Source organism: Etheostoma spectabile, chromosome 1 (assembly GCF_008692095.1).
Source record: "Etheostoma spectabile isolate EspeVRDwgs_2016 chromosome 1, UIUC_Espe_1.0, whole genome shotgun sequence".
Taxonomy (NCBI): domain Eukaryota; kingdom Metazoa; phylum Chordata; class Actinopteri; order Perciformes; family Percidae; genus Etheostoma; species Etheostoma spectabile.
Genome location: NC_045733.1, coordinates 31,937,860 through 31,959,037, shown reverse-complemented (window position 1 = coordinate 31,959,037; position 21,178 = coordinate 31,937,860). Strand labels below are relative to the sequence as shown.

Below are 21,178 nucleotides of genomic sequence, written 5' to 3'. Positions count from 1 at the left end.
AAAGACTACATGAAAATAGCGGACTCTCTATCCCAGTTTAGCCCCATTTGGGGCAACACATTATTCAAACCAGGCACGAAGGACTCAGGATTTCGGTTGTGGGCTGAAAAAGGAATAAGCAAAATTAGTGATCTGTTTTGGGAAGGAACGTTGATGTCGTTTGAGCAGTTATCTACTAACTACAATATTCCAAGAAAACATTTTTTTAAATATTTACAGATAAGGAGTTTTGTTCTATCTGCGCAGAACCAATTGTTAAGCTTGCCAGTACTTTCTTCCTTGGAGGAATTAATTACGAAAAAATGCAATAATAAAGGATTAATATCAGTGTTTTACAACTGGCTTGTATCAGGGTCTACTGAATCATCTAACCCAAACTTGAATTATGGAGGGTTGGATTGAGAGAGGAAATATCTGAGGATGAATGGAGACAAATATGTACAACTCTCAGAGACAGTCAGATAACGTTAGCTTAAAACTACTTCAATATAACTGGTTGATGCAGACTTATATAACTCCTGTCAATTAAATAAGTTTAATAAAAATGTGCCTGATACATGTTTTAAATGTAGAGAAGCCCAAGGAACATTTGTGCATTGTGTTTGGGAGTGCAACATTATTAGAGAATTTTGGGTAAAAGTGATCAATATTACAAAGACAATTATATCCTTGAATATTCCTCTAGAAGCAAAAACATCCTGCTACACTTGTATCCAAAAATATTAAGCTAAACCACCAACAGCGTACGTTTACAGATCTAGCTATACTGCAAGCCGAAAGAATGATCGCTCTTAGCTGGAAAAGGTCTGATCCACCGGTTGTTGGAGCTTGGATTAGGTCCATGGCACAGTGCATGGTTTTGGAAAAAACAACATATTTTATTAAAAACAAAATGAATGTATACAAAGAAATTTGGAAGCCATTTATTCACTACATTAAAAACAATAATATTGATCACTTTTTACAAGAAGTGTAACTATGAAGTAGGGCTATTCTTTAATAGATTGGATTGTTTATTTTCCTTTCCATTATTGTGTTTTGCTGGAAAATGTCAATTTCGTGTGTAAAGTACAGTAATGTATATTTGGTTTCTTGTCTTTGTAATTTATTCTTTAAATGTGAAGAGAGCGTTGTGTTCGGTTGTATTGGGGTGGGAACTAAGTGTTAATGTATCTTTGTGAATTGTCTTGTAAAGAAAATTTCAATAAACATACTGTTAAAAAAAAAAAACCATGACGACTCACCAGCGCGTTCTCCTTCACCTTCAGATTCTCCAGAACTACATTTCCTGCAGAAACACAAACAGACGGCTGCTGTAACATGTGATGGTCTGTGTGTGTGTCTGTGTGTGTGTGTGTGTGTGTGTCTGTGTGTGTGTGTGTGTGTGTGTGTGTGTGTGTGTGGTGTGTGTGTGTATGTGTGTATGTGTGTGTGTATGTGTGTGTGTGTATGTGTGTGGTGTGTATATGGTGTGTGTGTGTGTGTGTGTGTATATGTGTGTGTGTGTGTGTATGTGTGTGTGTGTGTGTGTGGTGTGTATGTGTGTGTGTGTGTGTGTGTCTGTGTGTATGTGTATGTGTGTGTGTGTGTGGTGTGTGTGTGTTGTGTGTGTGGGTGGTGTGTGTGTGTGTGTGTGTGTGTGTCACATTAACTTATAATGAGTTCTGGTTTCTGATCTGGGATCAGAGAGATAAACCAGGATATTTACTTATTTACCCAATAACTGACGTTCTGTGACGCTGATTACGTCACCAAACCTCGTTCAAAAACCTGGCGATTTAACGCGAATGGATGTTAATGCTTTATTAATTGTTGAGGCTGAATGAGTCTCTCTGAAATTGGGCATGAACGAAAAGAGACATTCGCAACCTCACATTCACATGAGAACAACAAGGCGCTCGCTTCCGCTGACGTCTCGCTGTATTTTGGAGATAAGACGCAGACAGCAGCGGAAGCTTTTCATTTAGGTCATATATCATCTTAAAAAAGCAGACTGATGTGTTTAGGAAAGGCCGAATGTAGAAGCACACCCTGTTGTTTAAGATAAGACCATTACACATGGTAGACGCTGTGTCTGTATTTGTTTTAGACAGGGGAGACTTTAAAAGTGGGATATTTGTAAACGGAGTCCGGCCTTGGGCGTACATCATCGCAATAGCTGCTAGCCAGCTAGCTTAGCTCACCCCCCCAGATCCCGATCTTGAGCTGGGACTTGTCCAGGTTCTCCACGTAGTCTCCGATGAACCTGTTGAGCAGGTCGCTGACCAGAGACTCGAAGACCATGGCTAGAAGCTCCGGTTGGACCGGGTGGACCGGGTGGGACCTGCTGTAAGTTCACCGTGAGGAAGGCTTGCTGCTCGGGTTTCCGCTGCTGTGTGAGATCGATTGGTTCTGTCTGCGCGTTGAACGTAATGAGAAAGAGAGAGAGCATCGATCAGTCAGCTGATGGAGGGTGTGTCTCAGTCACACGAGGACAATCTCATTCTGAAGAAACGAAAGTGCCACGCGCCAAAGAGGCTGCTGTGCACGCAGTGTGTGTGTGTGTGTGTGTGTGTGTGTGTGCGCGCGTTTGTGTGTGGTGTGTGTGTATATGTGTGTCACTGTGTGTGTGTGTGTGTCACTCTCCAGGGCCTGAGGAGGTCAATATTGCAGTACTGCAATATTTAATATACTGCAGTACTGCTCTCAGTCATTCTGCATTGCTTTCATCTATTTAATATTTCAATTCAATTTTATTGATAGTATCAATTCATAACAAGAGTTATCTCAAGACACTTTACAGATAGACCACACTCCAGAATTTACAAGGACCCAACAGGTCTAGTAGTCTCCTCCAGAGCAGCAACAGGGCCACAGTGGAGAGGAAAAACTTCCTTTTAGGCAGAAACCTCGGTCAGACCCAGACCAGGACCCAGACCCAGGCTCTTGGTAGGCGGTGTCTGACGGGCCGGTTGGGGTTAATGAAGAGTGGCAATAACAAAAATAGAAGAAATTAGTAGTTTGTAGCAGTTCTTTGTAGTAGTTCATGGCATAGCAGGACGCTGTGCGGCATTACAAGGCACAGCAGGACGTAGCAGGACGTAGCAGGACGTAGCAGGACGTAGCAGGACGTAGAGGGGTGTAGCAGGACGTAGCAGACGTAGCAGGACGTAGCAGGACGTAGCAGGGGTAGCAGGACGTAGCAGGACGCTGTGGGGCATTACAAGGCACAGAAGGACGTAGCAGGACGTAGCAGGGTGTAGCAGGACGTAGCAGGACGTAACAGGACATAGCAGGGCGTAACAGGACATAGCAGGACGTAGCAGGGTGTAGCAGGACGTAGCAGGACGCAGCAGGACGCAGCAGGACGTAGCAGGACGTAGCGGACGTAACAGGACGTAGCAGGGCGTAGCAGGACGTAGCAGGACGCAGCAGGGTGTAGCAGGGTGTAACAGGATGTAGCAGGACGTAGCAGGACGTTGCAGGACATAGCAGGACGTTGCAGGACGCTGTGCGGCATTACAAGGCACAGCAGGAGGTAGCAGGACGTAGCAGGACGTAGCAGGACGTTGCAGGACGTAGCAGGACGTTGCGGACGTAGCAGGGTGTAGCAGGACGTAGCAGGACGTTGCAGGACGTTGCAGGAGTAGCAGGACGTTGCAGGACGTAGCAGGGTGTAGCAGGACGTTGCAGGACGTAGCAGGACGTAGCAGGGCGTAGCAGGACGTAGCAGGCGTAGCAGGACGTTGCAGGACGTAGCAGGCGTAGCAGGACGTTGCAGGACGTTGCAGGACGTAGCAGGACGTTGCAGGACGTAGAGACGTAGCGGAAGTGCAGGACGTTGCAGGACGTAGCAGGACGTTGCAGGACGTTGCAGGACGTAGCAGGACGTTGAGGCGTAGCAGGGCGTTAGCAGGACGTAGCAGGACGTTGCAGGACGTAGCAGGGTGTAGCAGGACGTTGCAGGACGTAGCAGGACGTTGCAGGACGTAGCAGGACGTTGCAGGACGTTGCAGGACGTAGCAGGACGTTGCAGGACGTAGCAGGGCGTAGCAGGACGTTGCAGGACGTAGCAGGACGTAGCAGGACACTGCAGTGTAGCAGTTGAACATGGCATCACAGGGCGTGTAGCGGGACCATGGCGACAGCTGCTACCCTGATTTCGGAGCCTCTCTGATCCAAGGGAACATGCTGGGGAAAAAAGAACATAAGGACTCCCCAGAGCTAGGTTAGTAACTAGGTTAGTAACTAGGTTAGTAACTAGGTTATTAGCTAGGTTAGTAACTAGGTTAGTAACTAGGTTAGTAACTAGGTTAGTGAATAGGTTAGTGAATAGGTTAGTAACTAGGTTAGTGACTAGGTTAGTGACTAGGTTAGTAACTAGGTTAGTGACTAGTTTAGTGACTAGGTTAGTAACTAGGTTAGTAAGTAGGTTAGTGACTAGGTTAGTAACTAGGTTAGTGACTAGGTTAGTAACTAGGTTAGTGACTAGGTTAGTGACTAGGTTAGTAACTAGGTTAGTGACTAGGTTAGTGACTAGGTTAGTAACTAGGTTAGTGACTAGGTTAGTAACTAGGTTAGTGACTAGGTTAGTAGCTAGGTTAGTGACTAGGTTAGTGACTAGGTTAGTAGCTAGGTTAGTGACTAGGTTAGTGACTAGGTTAGTGACTAGGTTAGTAACTAGGTTAGTGACTAGGTTAGTGACTAGGTTAGTAACTAGGTTAGTAACTAGGTTAGTGAATAGGTTAGTGACTAGGTTAGTAACTAGGTTAGTGACTAGGTTAGTGACTAGGTTAGTGACTAGGTTAGTGACTAGGTTAGTAACTAGGTTAGTGACTAGGTTAGTGACTAGGTTAGTAACTAGGTTAGTAACTAGGTTAGTGACTAGGTTAGTGACTAGGTTAGTGACTAGGTTAGCGACTAGGTTAGTGACTAGGTTAGTGACTAGGTTAGTGACTAGGTTAGTAACTAGGTTAGTGACTAGGTTAGTGACTAGGTTAGTGACAAGGTTAGTGACTAGGTTAGTAACTAGGTTAGGAACTAGGTTAGTGACTAGGTTAGGAACTAGGTTAGTAACTAGGTTAGGAACTAGGTTAGTAACTAGGTTAGTAACTAGGTTAGGAACTAGGTTAGTAACTAGGTTAGTAACTAGGTTAGTAACTAGGTTAGGAACTAGGTTAGTAACTAGGTTAGGAACTAGGTTAGTAACTAGGTTAGTAGCTAGGTTAGTAACTAGGTTAGTGACTAGGTTAGTGACTAGGTTAGCGACTAGGTTAGTGACTAGGTTAGTGACTAGGTTAGTGACTAGGTTAGTAACTAGGTTAGTGACTAGGTTAGTGACTAGGTTAGTGACAAGGTTAGTGACTAGGTTAGTAACTAGGTTAGGAACTAGGTTAGTGACTAGGTTAGGAACTAGGTTAGTAACTAGGTTAGGAACTAGGTTAGTAACTAGGTTAGTAACTAGGTTAGGAACTAGGTTAGTAACTAGGTTAGTAACTAGGTTAGTAACTAGGTTAGGAACTAGGTTAGTAACTAGGTTAGGAACCAGGTTAGTAACAAGCATTTCTGGGACATGGATGCACATAAATGAAAAGATGGAAGATAGAGGAGAGAGGAGCTCAGTGTATCAAAATAAGTCCCAGCTGTCTAAAACTATTACAACAAAAACAAGAGAGACAAGGTAAAGAGAGCTCCAGCCCGGCCGGGCCAGAACTCTCCCAACCGGATCGGGCTGTATGCCAAGTCTCCCTTTAGTTATAGCTATAGAAACTATGTGACTAACTACTACTCCCTAACAATATTCGATTCTATGCCCTAACTATAAGCTTATCAAAAAGGAAAGTCTTAAGCCTACTCTTAAATGTGGAGACGGTGTCTGCCTCCCGGACCCAACTGGAACCTGGTTCCACAGGAGAGGAGCCTGATACCTGAATGCTCTGGTCCCTGGACCCAGACCGGAACCTGGTTCCACAGGAGAGGAGCCTGATAGCTGAACGCTCTGGTCCCTGGACCCAGACCGGACCTGGTTCCATAGGAGAGGGGCCTGATAGCTGAACTGAGCCTGATATACTGCAGTACTGCTCTCAGTCATTCTGCACTGCTTTCATCTATTTAGATATCCTGTTTTCTTTCAGTAATTTGACACAGCGGTTTTACTCAGCAGTCGTTTATTACACAAAGACACATTTCATCCAGCGAGCAGCACCATCACATTGCCCCCCCCAGGGGCATGCGGGGCCCACGCGGCGGCCCCCGGCGGGGATCAGGTGCGGCGGGGGGGGCAGGCGGGGCCCACGCGGCGGCCCCCCGGCGGCGGGGTCAGGTGCGGCGGGGGGGGCAGGCGCGGGGCCCACGCGGCGGCCAGTAGCAGATGGCGTTGAAGAAGCGGCAGTAGCAGGTGTCGCAGGCGTCGCAGCACGGCAGCGGGTAGCCCAGGCACGACTGCTGGTGGGGGATGCAGCGGCGGGGGGACCGCATGGCCGGCCCTGCAGGGCTGCATACAGGTCCTGGGGGACAGGAAGTACAGGGACACTGACAGGAAGTACAGGGACACTGACAGGAAGTACAGGGACACCGCACATGCTACTTAGGTCATGTACATGCTACATGACCTGAGCATGGATGTATTAAAGGGCCCCTATGCTGTATTAAAGGGCCCATAATCTGTATTAAAGGGCCCCTATTCTGCATTAAAGGGCCCCTATTCTGCATTAAAGGGCCCCTATGCTGTATTAAAGGGCCCTTATTCTGCATTAAAGGGCCCCTATGCTGTATTAAAGGGCCCATATTCTGTATTAAAGGGCCCATATTCTGTATTAAAGGGCCCATATTCTGCATTAAAGGGCCCATATTCTGTATTAAAGGGCCCATAATCTGTATTAAAGGGCCCGTATTCTGTATTAAAGGGCCCATGTTATGTATTAAAGGGCCCCTATTTTGCTCATCTCGCTAGTTTTACTATCTTTGTTGGGAGCTGCACGTGCTCAGTAGCTATGCTAGCGCTGTTCCTGGGTCCTGGACCTAAGACACAGCACACGCTGTCTGTTAACATGCTAACATGCTAACATGCTAACGCTTGGAGGATAAGCCCTGCCCACCTCGTCGTAGGCTGCGTCCATCAGGAAGTGATCCTCCTCGTCGACAGGTAGGGGGGCGGAGTCACGCAGCGCTTCGGGGGCGTGGCTTCTTTCTGCAGGACACACACACACACACACACACACACACACACCTGCTGTTAGCGCTAAGTTAGCGTTACAAATACCATCAAAGATGAGTATAAGCACTTCAAAGTAAAAAGTGCCAGCGTTAGGTTTGGTCGGAGCACTGTGATTGGCTGTCACTTACCCAGGTCTGACAAGTACGCTGCGTCGCCACGGCGACCAGCATGTGCAACGTCATCCAGCTGGAGGTTACCATGCACCAACGAAGAAGAGAGATGCAGCAGACTGAAGGAGAAACAGCAGAGCAGCGCAAACATCCTGCAGAAGAAGAAGAGTCGGAGACATTATGGGATGGAAGGACATAGGGGACATTATGGGATGGATATATGGGACATTATGGGATGGACATAGGGGACATTATGGGATGGACATAGGGGACATTATGGGATGGACATTGTGGGATGGATGGACGTATGGGACATTATGGGAGGGAAGGACATTTGGGACATTATGGGATGAATGGACATAGGGGACATTATGGGATGGACGTATGGGACATTATGGGATGGAAGGACATAGGGGACATTATGGGATGGATGGACATATCCCATAATGTCCCATATGTTCATCCATCCCATAATGTCCCTTATGTCCATATATATATATATATATATGTATATATATATATATATATATATAATATATCATAGTATTATGGAGGGAGAGAGACTCACCTGACTTTGTGTCTCTCTGTCTCCTTGTCTCCGTGTCTCTGTCTCTCTGTGTCTCTGTCTCTCTGTGTCTTTGTCTCTCTGTGTCTCTGTCTCTCTGTGTCTTTGTCTCTCTGTGTCTTTGTCTCTCTGTCTCTCTGTGTCTCTGTCTCTCTGTCTCTCTGTGTCTTTGTCTCTCTGTGTCTCTGTGTCTGTGTCTCTCTGTGTCTCTGTCTCTCTGTGTCTTTGTCTCTCTGTGTCTCTGTCTCTCTGTGTCTTTGTCTCTCTGTGTCTCTGTCTCTCTGTGTCTTTGTCTCTCTGTGTCTTTGTCTCTCTGTCTCTCTGTGTCTATGTCTCTCTGTGTCTTTGTCTCTCTGTGTCTCTGTGTCTGTGTCTCTCTGTGTCTCTGTCTCTCTGCCTCCCTTTCTTCGTGTCTCTCTGTCTCTGTGTTTCTGTCTGTGGACGAAGACATTTAAAGGAGGCTGAGCGATGACATCATCATCAGCTGATCTGCTTGATGTTTGCTTTTAATGACATCATCATCGTCCCAGCGTCCACTTTGTCTCGTTTATCTCATTTTACACTAATGATCTGAATGGAACGCACCCCGTGTCCCCCCTCAGCCCCCCCCCCCACCCCCGCCCGGCGCCCGCCGGGACGACATCACGGCGTCACGCCGTACGTCTCCATGTGTTCTGTCTGTCCCCTGGTGCGACATTTTCTTGTCTTTTTGGACATCTTCCTGGTTTTTGAGATGTTTTTGACTCTGGACCCAACGCGCTGCAGCCGGGGGTTTGATGCCGTAAACAGGAAGTGAAGTGGCGAGTAACGAGCTCTGATTGGAGAACATTAGCTGAAACATGGAGGTCTGTTTGTGTTATTATATTTCAGCCGTTCCATCAATCAGCCGTTTCATTAGGCGTCCGTCCCCGTCTCCCAACATGGCGCCGCTTCTCCCAACGTCGCTGATGACATCACGGCTGCACTCAGCGCCCAGCAGCTTCATTAAAAACCATAATAACAACACAACAACAACAGCTGTTACCGTGACTACAGGCTTTGATGTAGAAGAAATCACAGAAACACAACAACGCTTTGATTCAATAACGTTGATGTCGCGTTTTCAAGCTTTCTGCTCTTGTTTTCAGTTTTTTTTATACTTTTTTGTGATTTTTGTTTCTTTTCTGATGAAACGGATCAGTGAGTTATGTCTAACTGGAGATATGAATTATAATATCAGTTTCATTTAAAAATTAGAAACAACTTTCCTGCTTTTCCAAAGATCATCATGGAACGTCATCTGATTTCTTACATTCAGACTATTACTATCTGGGAAATGTTGCTTTAAATATGCAAATGAGGTGATGCTAATTAGGCGAAAGCTACAGACACAAAGAGACAGTGAAGAAACATGAATGTTTTCTCTTGTAAATGATAAACAATCTATGAATTAAAATGATGTTTTAGCCTGAGTTAACTTGGTTGGTGTAGTTTGAACTTTCAGCAAGGCTAGCTTTATGCTAAGCTAGGCTAACATGCTAACAGACTGCCAGTGAGAAATCACCTGATTGGACAGAAGTATTTATTAACTTGCATCAGCGTTCAATGTGAACTAACGAGTTTTACTTGATTTTAGACTGTTTGCCTCTGTGTTGTCTTTATGCTAAGCTAGGCTAACATGGTAACTTCCTGTGAGTTAGCATGTTAGCCTAGCCTGTCTCCTTCCGCGTGAACAAATGACACCAACAGATGAGTTTGTGAGATTTATTGATGGCGAGGTTCAGAGGGACGCTCAGTTGGCGGCGATGGTCTGGTCCATCCAGGCGCGGAGCTCGGTGACGCGGGCGTACACGCCGGGGATTGTGGGAGTGCAGGTGCCGCTGCCCCAGGACACGATGCCGACCAGGGTCCAGGCGCCGGCCTTCTGGCAGACCAGTGGACCGCCGGAGTCGCCCTGAGACACACAACACAACATGAGGACAACAACATGAAGAACACACAACATGAGGACAACATGAAGACAACATGAAGACAACATGAGGACAACATGAGGACAACATGGGGACAACATGAAGACAACATGAAGACAACATAAAGACAACATGGGGACAACATGAGGACAACATGAAGACAACATAAAGACAACATGGGGACAACATGAGGACAACATAGGGACAACATGAAGACAACATGAAGACAACATGAGGACAACATGGCGTCCCTCACCATGCAGGAAGATGCCCCGGACGCTCCGGCGCAGATCATCAGCTCGGTGATCTTGTTGCCCCAGTAACCGCGGCACTTCTCATTGGTCAGCAGGGGGAGAGCGGCCTGCTGCAGAAGGGCGGGGGTGTCGGGGGCTGCAACACACACACACACACACACACACACACACACACACACACACACACACACACACACACACACACACACAAACACATTTGAAAAAAACATCTTACTATCTGCTAGCTGCCACATCTAGACACATGTGTGTTTGTGTATTTGTGTGGGGGAGGGGGGGGGAGCTAGAAATAAGAATAATACGAAGCCAGCTGCAGTGTTGCCCCGCCCCCTGCTGTCTTCTGATTGGCTCTCACCGTTGTAGCGGGTCAGGCCCCAGCCGCTGGTCACGCACATCATGCCTCCGGGGAAGTTGTCCCCGGACTCGGCCACGCACACGGGGGCCACGCGCACGCCGAGCTGGGCGGGGGTCGCCAGCTTCACCAGCAGGATGTCGTTGTTGATGGTGAAGCCGTTGTAGCGGGGGTGCTTGAACACCTGACAGGAAGTGACATCATTAGGAGCGCACACACACGGAGACGGCGTGATGCGAGGCACACGCCACTCACCTGGGACACCTTCATCACCTGGATGTCCTCGGCGTTGGACGAGCGGTCGTGTTCCCCGAGGACGACGCGGTGGGACGTCCTGGGGGGGGGAAACACCTGAACACTGACTTCTGAACATCACAGCAGAACTTTATCCAAATACTACTAACATATACATATATATATATATATATATATATATATATACACACACAGTATGTATATCATGTTAAGTTCCCAGGTTGTTAAGTTTCTCAGGTGTGGAGGTGTGGAGGTGTGCAGGTGTGTAGGTGTGCAGGTGTGGAGGTGTGGAGGTGTGCAGGTGTGTAGGTGTGCAGGTGTGGAGGTGTGGAGGTGTGCAGGTGTGTAGGTGTGCAGGTTTGGAGGTGTAAAGGTCTGGACGTGTGCAGGTGTGCAGGTTTGCAGGTGTGGAGGTGTGCAGGTGTGGAGGTGTGGAGGTGTGCAGGTATGCAGGCTTGGAGGTGTGGATGTGTGGAGGTGTGCAGGTGTGGAGGTGTGCAGGTGTGGAGGTGTGGAGGTGTGCAGGTGTGGAGGTGTGGAGGTGTGCAGGTGTGGAGGTGTGGAGGTGTGCAGGTGTGCAGGTGTGGAGGTGTGCAGGTGTGCAGGTGTGGAGGTGTGCAGGTGTGGAGGTGTGGAGGTGTGCAGGTGTGGAGGTGTGCAGGTGTGCAGGTGTGGAGGTGTGCAGGTGTGGAGGTGTGCAGGTGTGCAGGTGTGGAGGTGTGCAGGTGTGCAGGTGTGGAGGTGTGCAGGTGTGCAGGTTTGGAGGTGTGCAGGTGTGGAGGTGTGCAGGTGTGGAGACAGTGCTGTGATTGGACGGTCATGGAGGACTGACCTGACGTTGCAGTGAGCCGCCGTCACCACCCAGAGCTCGTTAACCAGGGAACCTCCACAGAAGTGGAAGCCAGTGGAGTCCTGCAACAGGGGGGGGGGTGTATATGTGAGTGTGTGTGTGAGAGAGTATGTATGTGTGTGTGTGTGTGTGTGTGTGTGTGTGTGTGTGTGTGTGTGTGTGTGTGTTTGTGTGTGTGTGTGTGTTTACCTGCAGGGACACCTGCCAGGGCCAGGAGTGGGGCACCGCCTCCTCACCGTTGACGATACGAGAATATCCGGTGATGACGGGAGGGATGGCGGGGGTGCCGCACCCTGGTGACATCATCACATGATCAATATGGGACAGCATCACATGATCAATATGAGACAGCATCACATGATCAATATGGGACAGCATCACATGATCAATATGGGACAGCATCACATGATCAATATGGGACAACATCACATGATCACTATGGGACAACATCACATGATCACTATGGGACAACATCACATGATCACTATGGGACAGCATCACATGATCACTATGGGACAACATCACATGATCACTATGGGACAACATCACATGATCACTATGGGACAACATCACATGATCACTATGGGACAACATCACATGATCAATATGGGACAACATCACGTGATCAATATGGGACAATCTGTGATTATTCATCAATATCCATTCCTTTAATTATTTTCTAATTTCTGAGGTTTATTGACCATAAATTCCAAAAATAACTAAAACTAAAGTTAATAAGTTAATGTTACACATGTTAAACAATGAATAAAAAGTGTTGAAAAAGGGACAAAAACGTAAGAAAAGTTAAGAACATTGATAAAAGATTGTCAGTTTTGACGGGAAGACAACACAAGGGTTAATTCAGATAAAAACGTGTGGATGAAACAGGGAAAATAGAGAGACAGACACTTTGGACACGTTGGACACATTAGACACATTAAACACATTAGACACACTGGACACGTTAGACACACTGGACACATTGGACACATTAGACAGATTGGACACATTAGACACATTAGACACATTAGACACATTAGACACATTGGACACATTAGACACATTAGACACACTGGACACACTGGACACATTAGACACACTGGACACATTAGACACATTAGAAACATTAGACAGATTGGACACACTGGACACATTGGACACACTGGACACATTGGACACACTGGACACACTGGACACATTAGACACACTGGACACACTGGACACAGACACACTGGACACATTAGGCACACTGGACACATTGGACACATTAGACACACTGGACACACTGGACAAATTAGACACATTAGGCACACTGGACACATTGGACACATTAGACACACTGGACACATTAGACACACTAGACATATTGGACACATTAGACACTCTGGACACATTAGACACACTGGACACATTAGACACACTGGACACATTGGACACATTAGACAGATTGGACACATTGGACCCACTGGACACATTGGACACATTAGACACATTGGACAAATTAGACACATTAGACACACTGGACACATTGGACACATTAGACACATTAGACACACTGGACACATTAGACACACTGGACACATTAGACACACTGGACACATTAGACACATTAGACACATTAGACACACTGGACACATTAGACACATTAGACACACTGGACACATTAGACACACTGGACACATTAGACACATTATAAAACACTGGACACATTAGACACACTGGACACATTGGACACATTGGACACATTAGACACACTGGACACATTAGACACATGTGGACACATTGGACACATTAGACACAATGGACACATTAGACACACTGGACACATTAGACACACTGGACACACTGGACACACTGGACACATTGGACACATTATAAAACACTGGACACATTAGACACACTGGACACATTGGACACATTAGACACACTGGACACATTAGACACATTAGACACACTGGACACACTGGACACATTAGGCACACTGGACACATTGGACACATTAGACACACTGGACACATTAGACACACTGGACACACTGGACAAATTAGACACATTAGACACACTGGACACATTGGACACATTAGGCACACTGGACACATTGGACACATTAGACACACTGGACACACTGGACACATTAGGCACACTGGACACATTGGACACATTGGACACATTAGACACACTGGACATATTGGACACATTAGACACACTGGACATATTGGACACATTAGGCACACTGGACACATTGGACACATTAGACACACTGGACACATTAGACACACTGGACACACTGGACAAATTAGACACATTAGACACACTGGACACATTAGACACACTGGACACATTAGACACACTGGACACATTGGACACATTAGACACATTGGACAGATTGGACACACTGGACACATTGGACACATTGGACACGTTAGACACATTAGACACATTGGACACATTAGACACATTAGACACACTGGACACATTGGACACATTAGACACATTAGACACACTGGACACATTAGACACATTAGACACACTGGACACACTGGACACATTGGACACGTTAGACACATTAGACACATTGGACACATTAGACACATTAGACACACTGGACACATTGGACACATTAGACACATTAGACACACTGGACACATTAGACACATTAGACACACTGGACACACTGGACACATTGGACACATTATAAAACACTGGACACATTAGACACACTGGACACATTGGACACATTGGACACACTGGACACATTAGACACATGTGGACACATTGGACACATTAGACACACTGGACACATTAGACACATGTGGACCGATGTGAGAGAATGCCTATCTTTAGAAGCCTGGTCATTACCCAGCATGCACCACTGTGTCTGCTGTTGAAGGAAAGAGACTGTCTCACCGTAGGCGGCGCCGGCGAAGGCGAGACAAGAGAGGATCCAGAGGACGGCCATGGCTCGATCATGGCGGCTCTGCCCCGGCCCGGGGCTTTATACACGCAGGGGGCACGGGATTGGTCGAGGCAGGGAGGTATGGGTCGGGGCAGGAGGCATGCGATTGGACGGGACATCTTATCTGAGACGTGGGAGTGGGGACAGCTGGTGCTGACACACAGTTTTCCACAGAGAGACTCACTGGAAAACGTCTGATTAGGAAACTGTTTACAGTCGTTTTATATTTTAGACATTGTGTCCTTGTGTCCTCGTGTCCTTGTGTCCAGAGAAGAAGAAGAGCCGACACTGGGATAAGACATTCATCTACGTCCTCATGTTGTCTTCATGTCCAGAGAAGAAGAAGAGCCGACACTGGGATAAGACATTCATCTACGTCCTCATGTTGTCTTCATGTCCAGAGAAGAAGAAGAGCCGACACTGGGATAAGACATTCATCTACGTCCTCATGTTGTCCTCATGTTGTCTTCATGTCCAGAGAAGAAGAAGAGCCGACACTGGGATAAGACATTCATCTACGTCCTCATGTTGTCCTCATGTTGTCTTCATGTCCAGAGAAGAAGAAGAGCCAACACTGGGATAAGACATTCATCTACGTCCTCATGTTGTCTTCATGTTGTCTCCATGTCCAGAGAAGAAGAAGAGCCGACACTGGGATAAGACATTCATCTACGTCCTCATGTTGTCTTCATGTTGTCTTCATGTCCAGAGAAGAAGAAGAGCCGACACTGGGGAAAACATTCATCTACGTCAAATTAAAACTGATATCAAAACAATCAAAATGTCAAAATGTCCCTCTGATGAAGAAACGTCCCTCTGATGAAGAAATGTCCCTTTGATGAAGAAATGTCCCTCTGATGAAGAAATGTCCCTCTGATGAAGAAACGTCCCTCTGATGAAGAAACGTCCCTCTGATGAAGAAATGTCCCTTTGATGAAGAAATGTCCCTCTGATGAAGAAATGTCCCTCTGATGAAGAAATGTCCCTTTGATGAAGAAATGTCCCTCTGATGAAGAAATGTCCCTCTGATGAAGAAACGTCCCTCTGATGAAGAAACGTCCCTCTGATGAAGAAATGTCCCTTTGATGAAGAAATGTCCCTGTGATGAAGAAATGTCCCTCTGATCATATATATTATATATATATATATATATATATATATATATATATTTATATTTATTATACAGGAAAGTCAGAAAAAGTAACATTACATTAAAATATAAAAACGGGCCTGACTCAGGTTCAGCAGGTTCCTGTTCTGCAGAAACATAAAACCTGGTCCAGCACGTCAGGACAGACATTAATACAAGACATCAATATAGAAAGATAAAAACAATACAGTTACATAAGGACAAAGACATTTATACAAAACACCAGCTGGGCTGGACGAACACGGACAAACAAGGCTAGGACAATAAACAAATTATTAATGTTTGCAAGTGTAACTGTTAAGAAGGAACTGTTTGGCCTTTTAAAATAAGAAATGTCCCGGTGATGACAAAATGTCCCTCTGATGACAAAATGTCCCTCTGATGACAAAATGTCCCGGTGATGAAGAAATTTCCCTGTGATGACAAAATGTCCCGGTGATGAAGAAATTTCCCTGTGATGACAAAATGTCCCTCTGATGACAAAATGTCCCGGTGATGAAGAAATGTCCCGGTGATGAAGAAATGTCCCTGTAATGACAAAATGTCCCTGTAATGACAAAATGTCCCTGTGATTACAAAATGTCTCTCTGATGACAAAATGTCCCGGTGATGACAAACACCATATGATGATAACACCATAGTATACCATAACACCATAGTATACCATAACACCATAGTATACCTTAACACTGTATTATACCATAACACCGTAGTATACCATAACACTGTATTATACCATAACACCGTGTTATACCATAACACCGTAGTATACCATAACACCGTAGTATACCATAACACCATAGGGGCGGCTGTGGCTCAGTGGTAGAGCGGTTGCCTGCCAATCGGAAGGTTGGTGGTTCGATCCCCGCCCCTGCAGTCATTGTCGAAGTGTCCTTGGGCAAGACACTGAACCCCGAGTTGCCCCCGGTGCTGCGCATCGGAGTGTGTATGTGTGTGAATGTTTACCTGATGAGCAGGTGGCACCTTGTACGGCAGCCCCGGCCACAGTGTATGAATGTGTGTGATGGTGAATGTTTCCTGTAGATGTAAAAGCGCTTTGAGCAGTTGTCAAAAACTGGAAAAGCGCTATATAAATACAGCACATTTACATAGTATACCATAATACGGTGTTATGGTATACTATGGTGTTATGGTATACTACGGTGTTATGGTATACTACGGTGTTATGGTATAATACGGTGTTATGGTATAATACAGTGTTATGTATACTATAGTGTTATGGTATACTATGGTGTTATGGTATAACACGGTGTTATGGTATAATACAGTGTTATGGTATACTATGGTGTTATGGTATATACGGTGTTATGGTATAATACGGTGTTATGGTATAATACAATGTTATGGTATACTATAGTGTTATGGTATACTATGGTGTTATGGTATAACACGGTGTTATGGTATAATACAGTGTTATGGTATACTATGGGTTATGGTATAATACAGTGTTATGGTATAATACGGTGTTATGGTATAATACAGTGTTATGGTATACTATGGTGTTATGGTATACTATGGTGTTATGGTATAACACGGTGTTATGGTATAATACAGTGTTATGGTATACTATGGTGTTATGGTATAATACGGTGTTATGGTATACTATGGTGTTATGGTATACTACGGTGTTATGGTATAATACAGTGTTATGGTATACTACGGTGTTATGGTATAATACAGTGTTATGGTATACTATGGTGTTATGGTATACTATGGTGTTATGGTATAACACGGTGTTATGGTATAATACAGTGTTATGGTATACTATGGTGTTATGGTATACTACGGTGTTATGGTATACTACGGTGTTATGGTATAATACAGTGTTATGGTATAATACGGTGTTATGGTATAATACAGTGTTATGGTATACTATAGTGTTATGGTATACTATGGTGTTATGGTATAACACGGTGTTATGGTATAATACAGTGTTATGGTATACTATGGTGTTATGGTATAATACGGTGTTATGGTATAATACGGTGTTATGGTATAATACAATGTTATGGTATACTATAGTGTTATGGTATACTATGGTGTTATGGTATAACACGGTGTTATGGTATAATACAGTGTTATGGTATACTATGGTGTTATGGTATAATACAGTGTTATGGTATAATACGGTGTTATGGTATAATACAGTGTTATGGTATACTATGGTGTTATGGTATACTATGGTGTTATGGTATAACACGGTGTTATGGTATAATACAGTGTTATGGTATACTATGGTGTTATGGTATAATACGGTGTTATGGTATACTATGGTGTTATGGTATACTACGGTGTTATGGTATAATACAGTGTTATGGTATACTACGGTGTTATGGTATAATACAGTGTTATGGTATACTATGGTGTTATGGTATACTATGGTGTTATGGTATAACACGGTGTTATGGTATAATACAGTGTTATGGTATACTATGGTGTTATGGTATAATACGGTGTTATGGTATACTATGGTGTTATGGTATAATACGGTGTTATGGTATACTACGGTGTTATGGTATAATACAGTGTTATGGTATACTACGGTGTTATGGTATAATACAGTGTTATGGTATACTACGGTGTTATGGTATAATACAGTGTTATGGTATACTATGGTGTTATGGTATAATACGGTGTTATGGTATACTACGGTGTTATGGTATAATACGGTGTTATGGTATACTATGGTGTTATGGTATAATACGGTGTTATGGTATACTATGGTGTTATGGTATAATACAGTGTTATGGTATACTATGGTGTTATGGTATAATACGGTGTTATGGTATAACACGGTGTTATGGTATACTATGGTGTTATGGTATAATACGGTGTTATGGTATACTACGGTGTTATGGTATAATACAGTGTTATGGTATACTATGGTGTTATGGTATAATACAGTGTTACGGTATACTACGGTGTTATGGTATAATACAGTGTTATGGTATACTACGGTGTTATGGTATAATACGGTGTTATGGTATACTATGGTGTTATGGTATAATACGGTGTTATGGTATACTATGGTGTTATGGTATAATACAGTGTTATGGTATACTATGGTGTTATGGTATAATACGGTGTTATGGTATAACACGGTGTTATGGTATAACACCGTGTTATGGTATAACACCGTGTTATACCATAACACGGTGGTGACAGAGTTCCTGGAAACGGATCCTCATGCAGTCCCACATGAGTTCATCTTTATAGACGAGGCTGGGTCTATAAAGACCTGGCAAAGACCAGGAGAAGGAGGAGACACGTCCTCGGCCACAGAGACGTTATACATGTTCCCGGGCAACGTGGTGGGACCATCACTATGTGTATGCATGGTGTCCTCCATCGTCATGCCAACCCGGGACCAGACAACACAGCCCATGTTCTCCCAGTCCTGGACAGACTTTCCGACCTTCCCACACCCCCGTAGTATGGAGGATGCAGACCATCAAGGAACCGGTCCGTCGTAGTACGGGACCACATGAGCTTTCATCGTGCAGCCGCAGTCCAGATACTGGTCGGCTGACCCCCCAACAGTTCTCGTGCAGTACCCCCCACCATACTCACCATCTCTGAACCCCATAGAGTTCTTCTCGGCACGGCGGGGGGGGCGGCAGGAGGAGGTGATGGGATGGATTTGGGGGGTCAGGGATGGAGAAGACCCTCAAGGCACTCCCCCCTCGATGACTGGGGGGGGGGTTGTGGACTAGTACTAGTAATATGTTTTCTTCTGAAATTTTCTTTGTCAGTTTCCTGTTTGTTGTAATAATATTTGAGTTTTGGTCCCACGTGAATATAATATTATATATATATGTATATATATATATATATATATATATATATATATATAATATATATCTGTATCTGGTTCACTGTAGTGAAACATGAGATAATGTCTCAACAGCATGCGTGTGGCTCTGACAATACTTCTTCAATACTCTGCAAATCATGGTAAAGATGGGGGGGGCTGCTCATTGTGCCCCACAGTGTGTGCTTGGTTCGGCAAACATCTGGTAATATTATGAAGCGTGTGCCATTTCATGCAAAAGTTTGATTTTGATAATACTATGTGTAGTTTCGGTTGCTGTGCTTCATTTTACAGGAAATATGAGGTATTTTACAGGACATATGAGGTATTTTACAGGATATGTGAGGTATTTTACAGGACATATGAGGTATTTTACAGGACATATGAGGTATTTTACAGGATATGTGAGGTATTTTACAGGACATATGAGGTATTTTACAGGACATATGAGGTATTTTACAGGACATATGAGGTATTTTACAGGATATGTGAGGTATTTTACAGGATATATGAGGTATTTTACAGGACATATGAGGTATTTTACAGGACATATGAGGTATTTTACAGGATATGTGAGGTATTTTACAGGACATATGAGGTATTTTACAGGACATATGAGGTATTTTACAGGACATATGAGGTATTTTACAGGACATATGAGGTATTTTACAGGATATATGAGGTATTTTACAGGATATGTGAGGTATTTTACAGGATATATGAGGTATTTTACAGGATATATGAGGTATTTTACAGGATATGTGAGGTATTTTACATTTACAGGATATATGAGGTATTTTACAGAATATATGAGGTATTTTACAGGACATATGAGGTATTTTACAGGATATATGAGGTATTTCACAGGATATGTGAGGTATTTTACAGGATATATGAGGTATTTTACAGGATATGTGAGGTATTTTACAGGATATATGAGGTATTTTACAGGATATGTGAGGTATTTTACAGGATATATGAGGTATTTTACAGGATATATGAGGTATTTTACAGGACATATGAGGTATTTTACAGGATATATGAGGTATTTCACAGGATATGTGAGGTATTTTACAGGATATATGAGGTATTTTACAGGACATATGAGGTATTTTACAGGATATATGAGGTATTTTACAGGACATATGAGGTATTTTACAGGATATATGAGGTATTTCACAGGATATGTGAGGTATTTTACAGGATATATGAGGTATTTTACAGGATATGTGAGGTATTTTACAGGATATATGAGGTATTTTACAGGACATATGAGGTATTTTACAGGATATGTGAGGTATTTTACAGGATATATGAGGTATTTTACAGGATATATGAGGTATTTACAGGACATATGAGGTATTTTACAGGATATATGAGGTATTTTACAGGATATATGAGGTATTTTACAGGACATATGAGGTATTTTACAGGATATGTGAGGTATTTACAGGATATATGAGGTATTTTACAGGATATATGAGGTATTTTACAGGACATATGAGGTATTTTACAGGATATATGAGTATTTTACAGGATATATGAGGTATTTTACAGGACATATGAGGTATTTTACAGGATATATGAGGTATTTTACAGGATATATGAGGTATTTTACAGGACATATGAGGTATTTTACAGGATATGTGAGGTATTTTACATTTACAGGATATATGAGGTATTTTACAGAAT

General features: G+C 44.1%; 3 protein-coding genes across 4 annotated transcripts in view; all 3 read right to left on the bottom strand.

The window, feature by feature from the left end:
• Positions 1 to 2,415, bottom strand: part of LOC116692422 (vacuolar protein sorting-associated protein 13C) — a 29,137-nt gene extending 26,722 nt beyond the window's left edge. Inside the window, exons 1-2 of the mRNA XM_032520710.1 lie at positions 2,184 to 2,415; positions 1,245 to 1,288 (exon numbers count right to left, since the gene is read on the bottom strand). Of these exons, the coding sequence (XP_032376601.1) occupies positions 1,245 to 1,288; positions 2,184 to 2,283 (144 nt within the window). The 5' untranslated portion in view covers positions 2,284 to 2,415. The remainder of the gene's footprint in view (positions 1 to 1,244; positions 1,289 to 2,183) is intronic.
• LOC116692255 (chymotrypsin A) lies at positions 801 to 14,512 on the bottom strand. 2 transcript variants are annotated; one of them, XM_032520410.1, is made up of 8 exons: positions 14,456 to 14,512; positions 11,738 to 11,841; positions 11,531 to 11,610; positions 10,699 to 10,777; positions 10,447 to 10,627; positions 10,076 to 10,209; positions 9,640 to 9,803; positions 801 to 819 (listed from the first exon to the last, which is right to left on the bottom strand). In XM_032520410.1, exons 1-7 carry the CDS (start codon positions 14,505 to 14,507, stop codon positions 9,642 to 9,644), a joined length of 792 nt encoding a protein of 263 aa, XP_032376301.1. In that variant the 5' UTR covers positions 14,508 to 14,512; the 3' UTR covers positions 801 to 819; positions 9,640 to 9,641. The 2 variants fall into 2 exon arrangements, with proteins under 2 accessions (XP_032376301.1, XP_032376292.1); XM_032520401.1 differs by lacking the exon at positions 801 to 819 and having other exon boundaries at positions 9,600 to 9,803.
• Positions 6,298 to 7,974, bottom strand: agrp (agouti related neuropeptide). The gene is given in 5 exon segments (XM_032520423.1): positions 6,298 to 6,462; positions 6,465 to 6,485; positions 7,077 to 7,168; positions 7,324 to 7,457; positions 7,874 to 7,974. Coding segments are annotated over 4 exon segments (411 nt in total). The 5' UTR covers position 7,457; positions 7,874 to 7,974.
• Positions 14,513 to 21,178: the final 6,666 nt, after the last annotated feature.

Bases quoted from the DNA above. Each gene is read 5' to 3' on its own strand.
- LOC116692255 (XM_032520410.1), bottom strand. From the start codon at position 14,507: ATGGCCGTCCTCTGGATCCTCTCTTGTCTCGCCTTCGCCGGCGCCGCC. The intron at 10,778-11,530 runs GTCAGTCCTCCA...TCCCCCCCCCAG, and splicing joins GCGGCTCACTGCAACGTCAG to GACGTCCCACCGCGTCGTCC. The intron at 9,804-10,075 runs GTGAGGGACGCC...TGTGTGTCTCAG, and splicing joins CCGGGGCATCTTCCTGCATG to GGCGACTCCGGCGGTCCACT.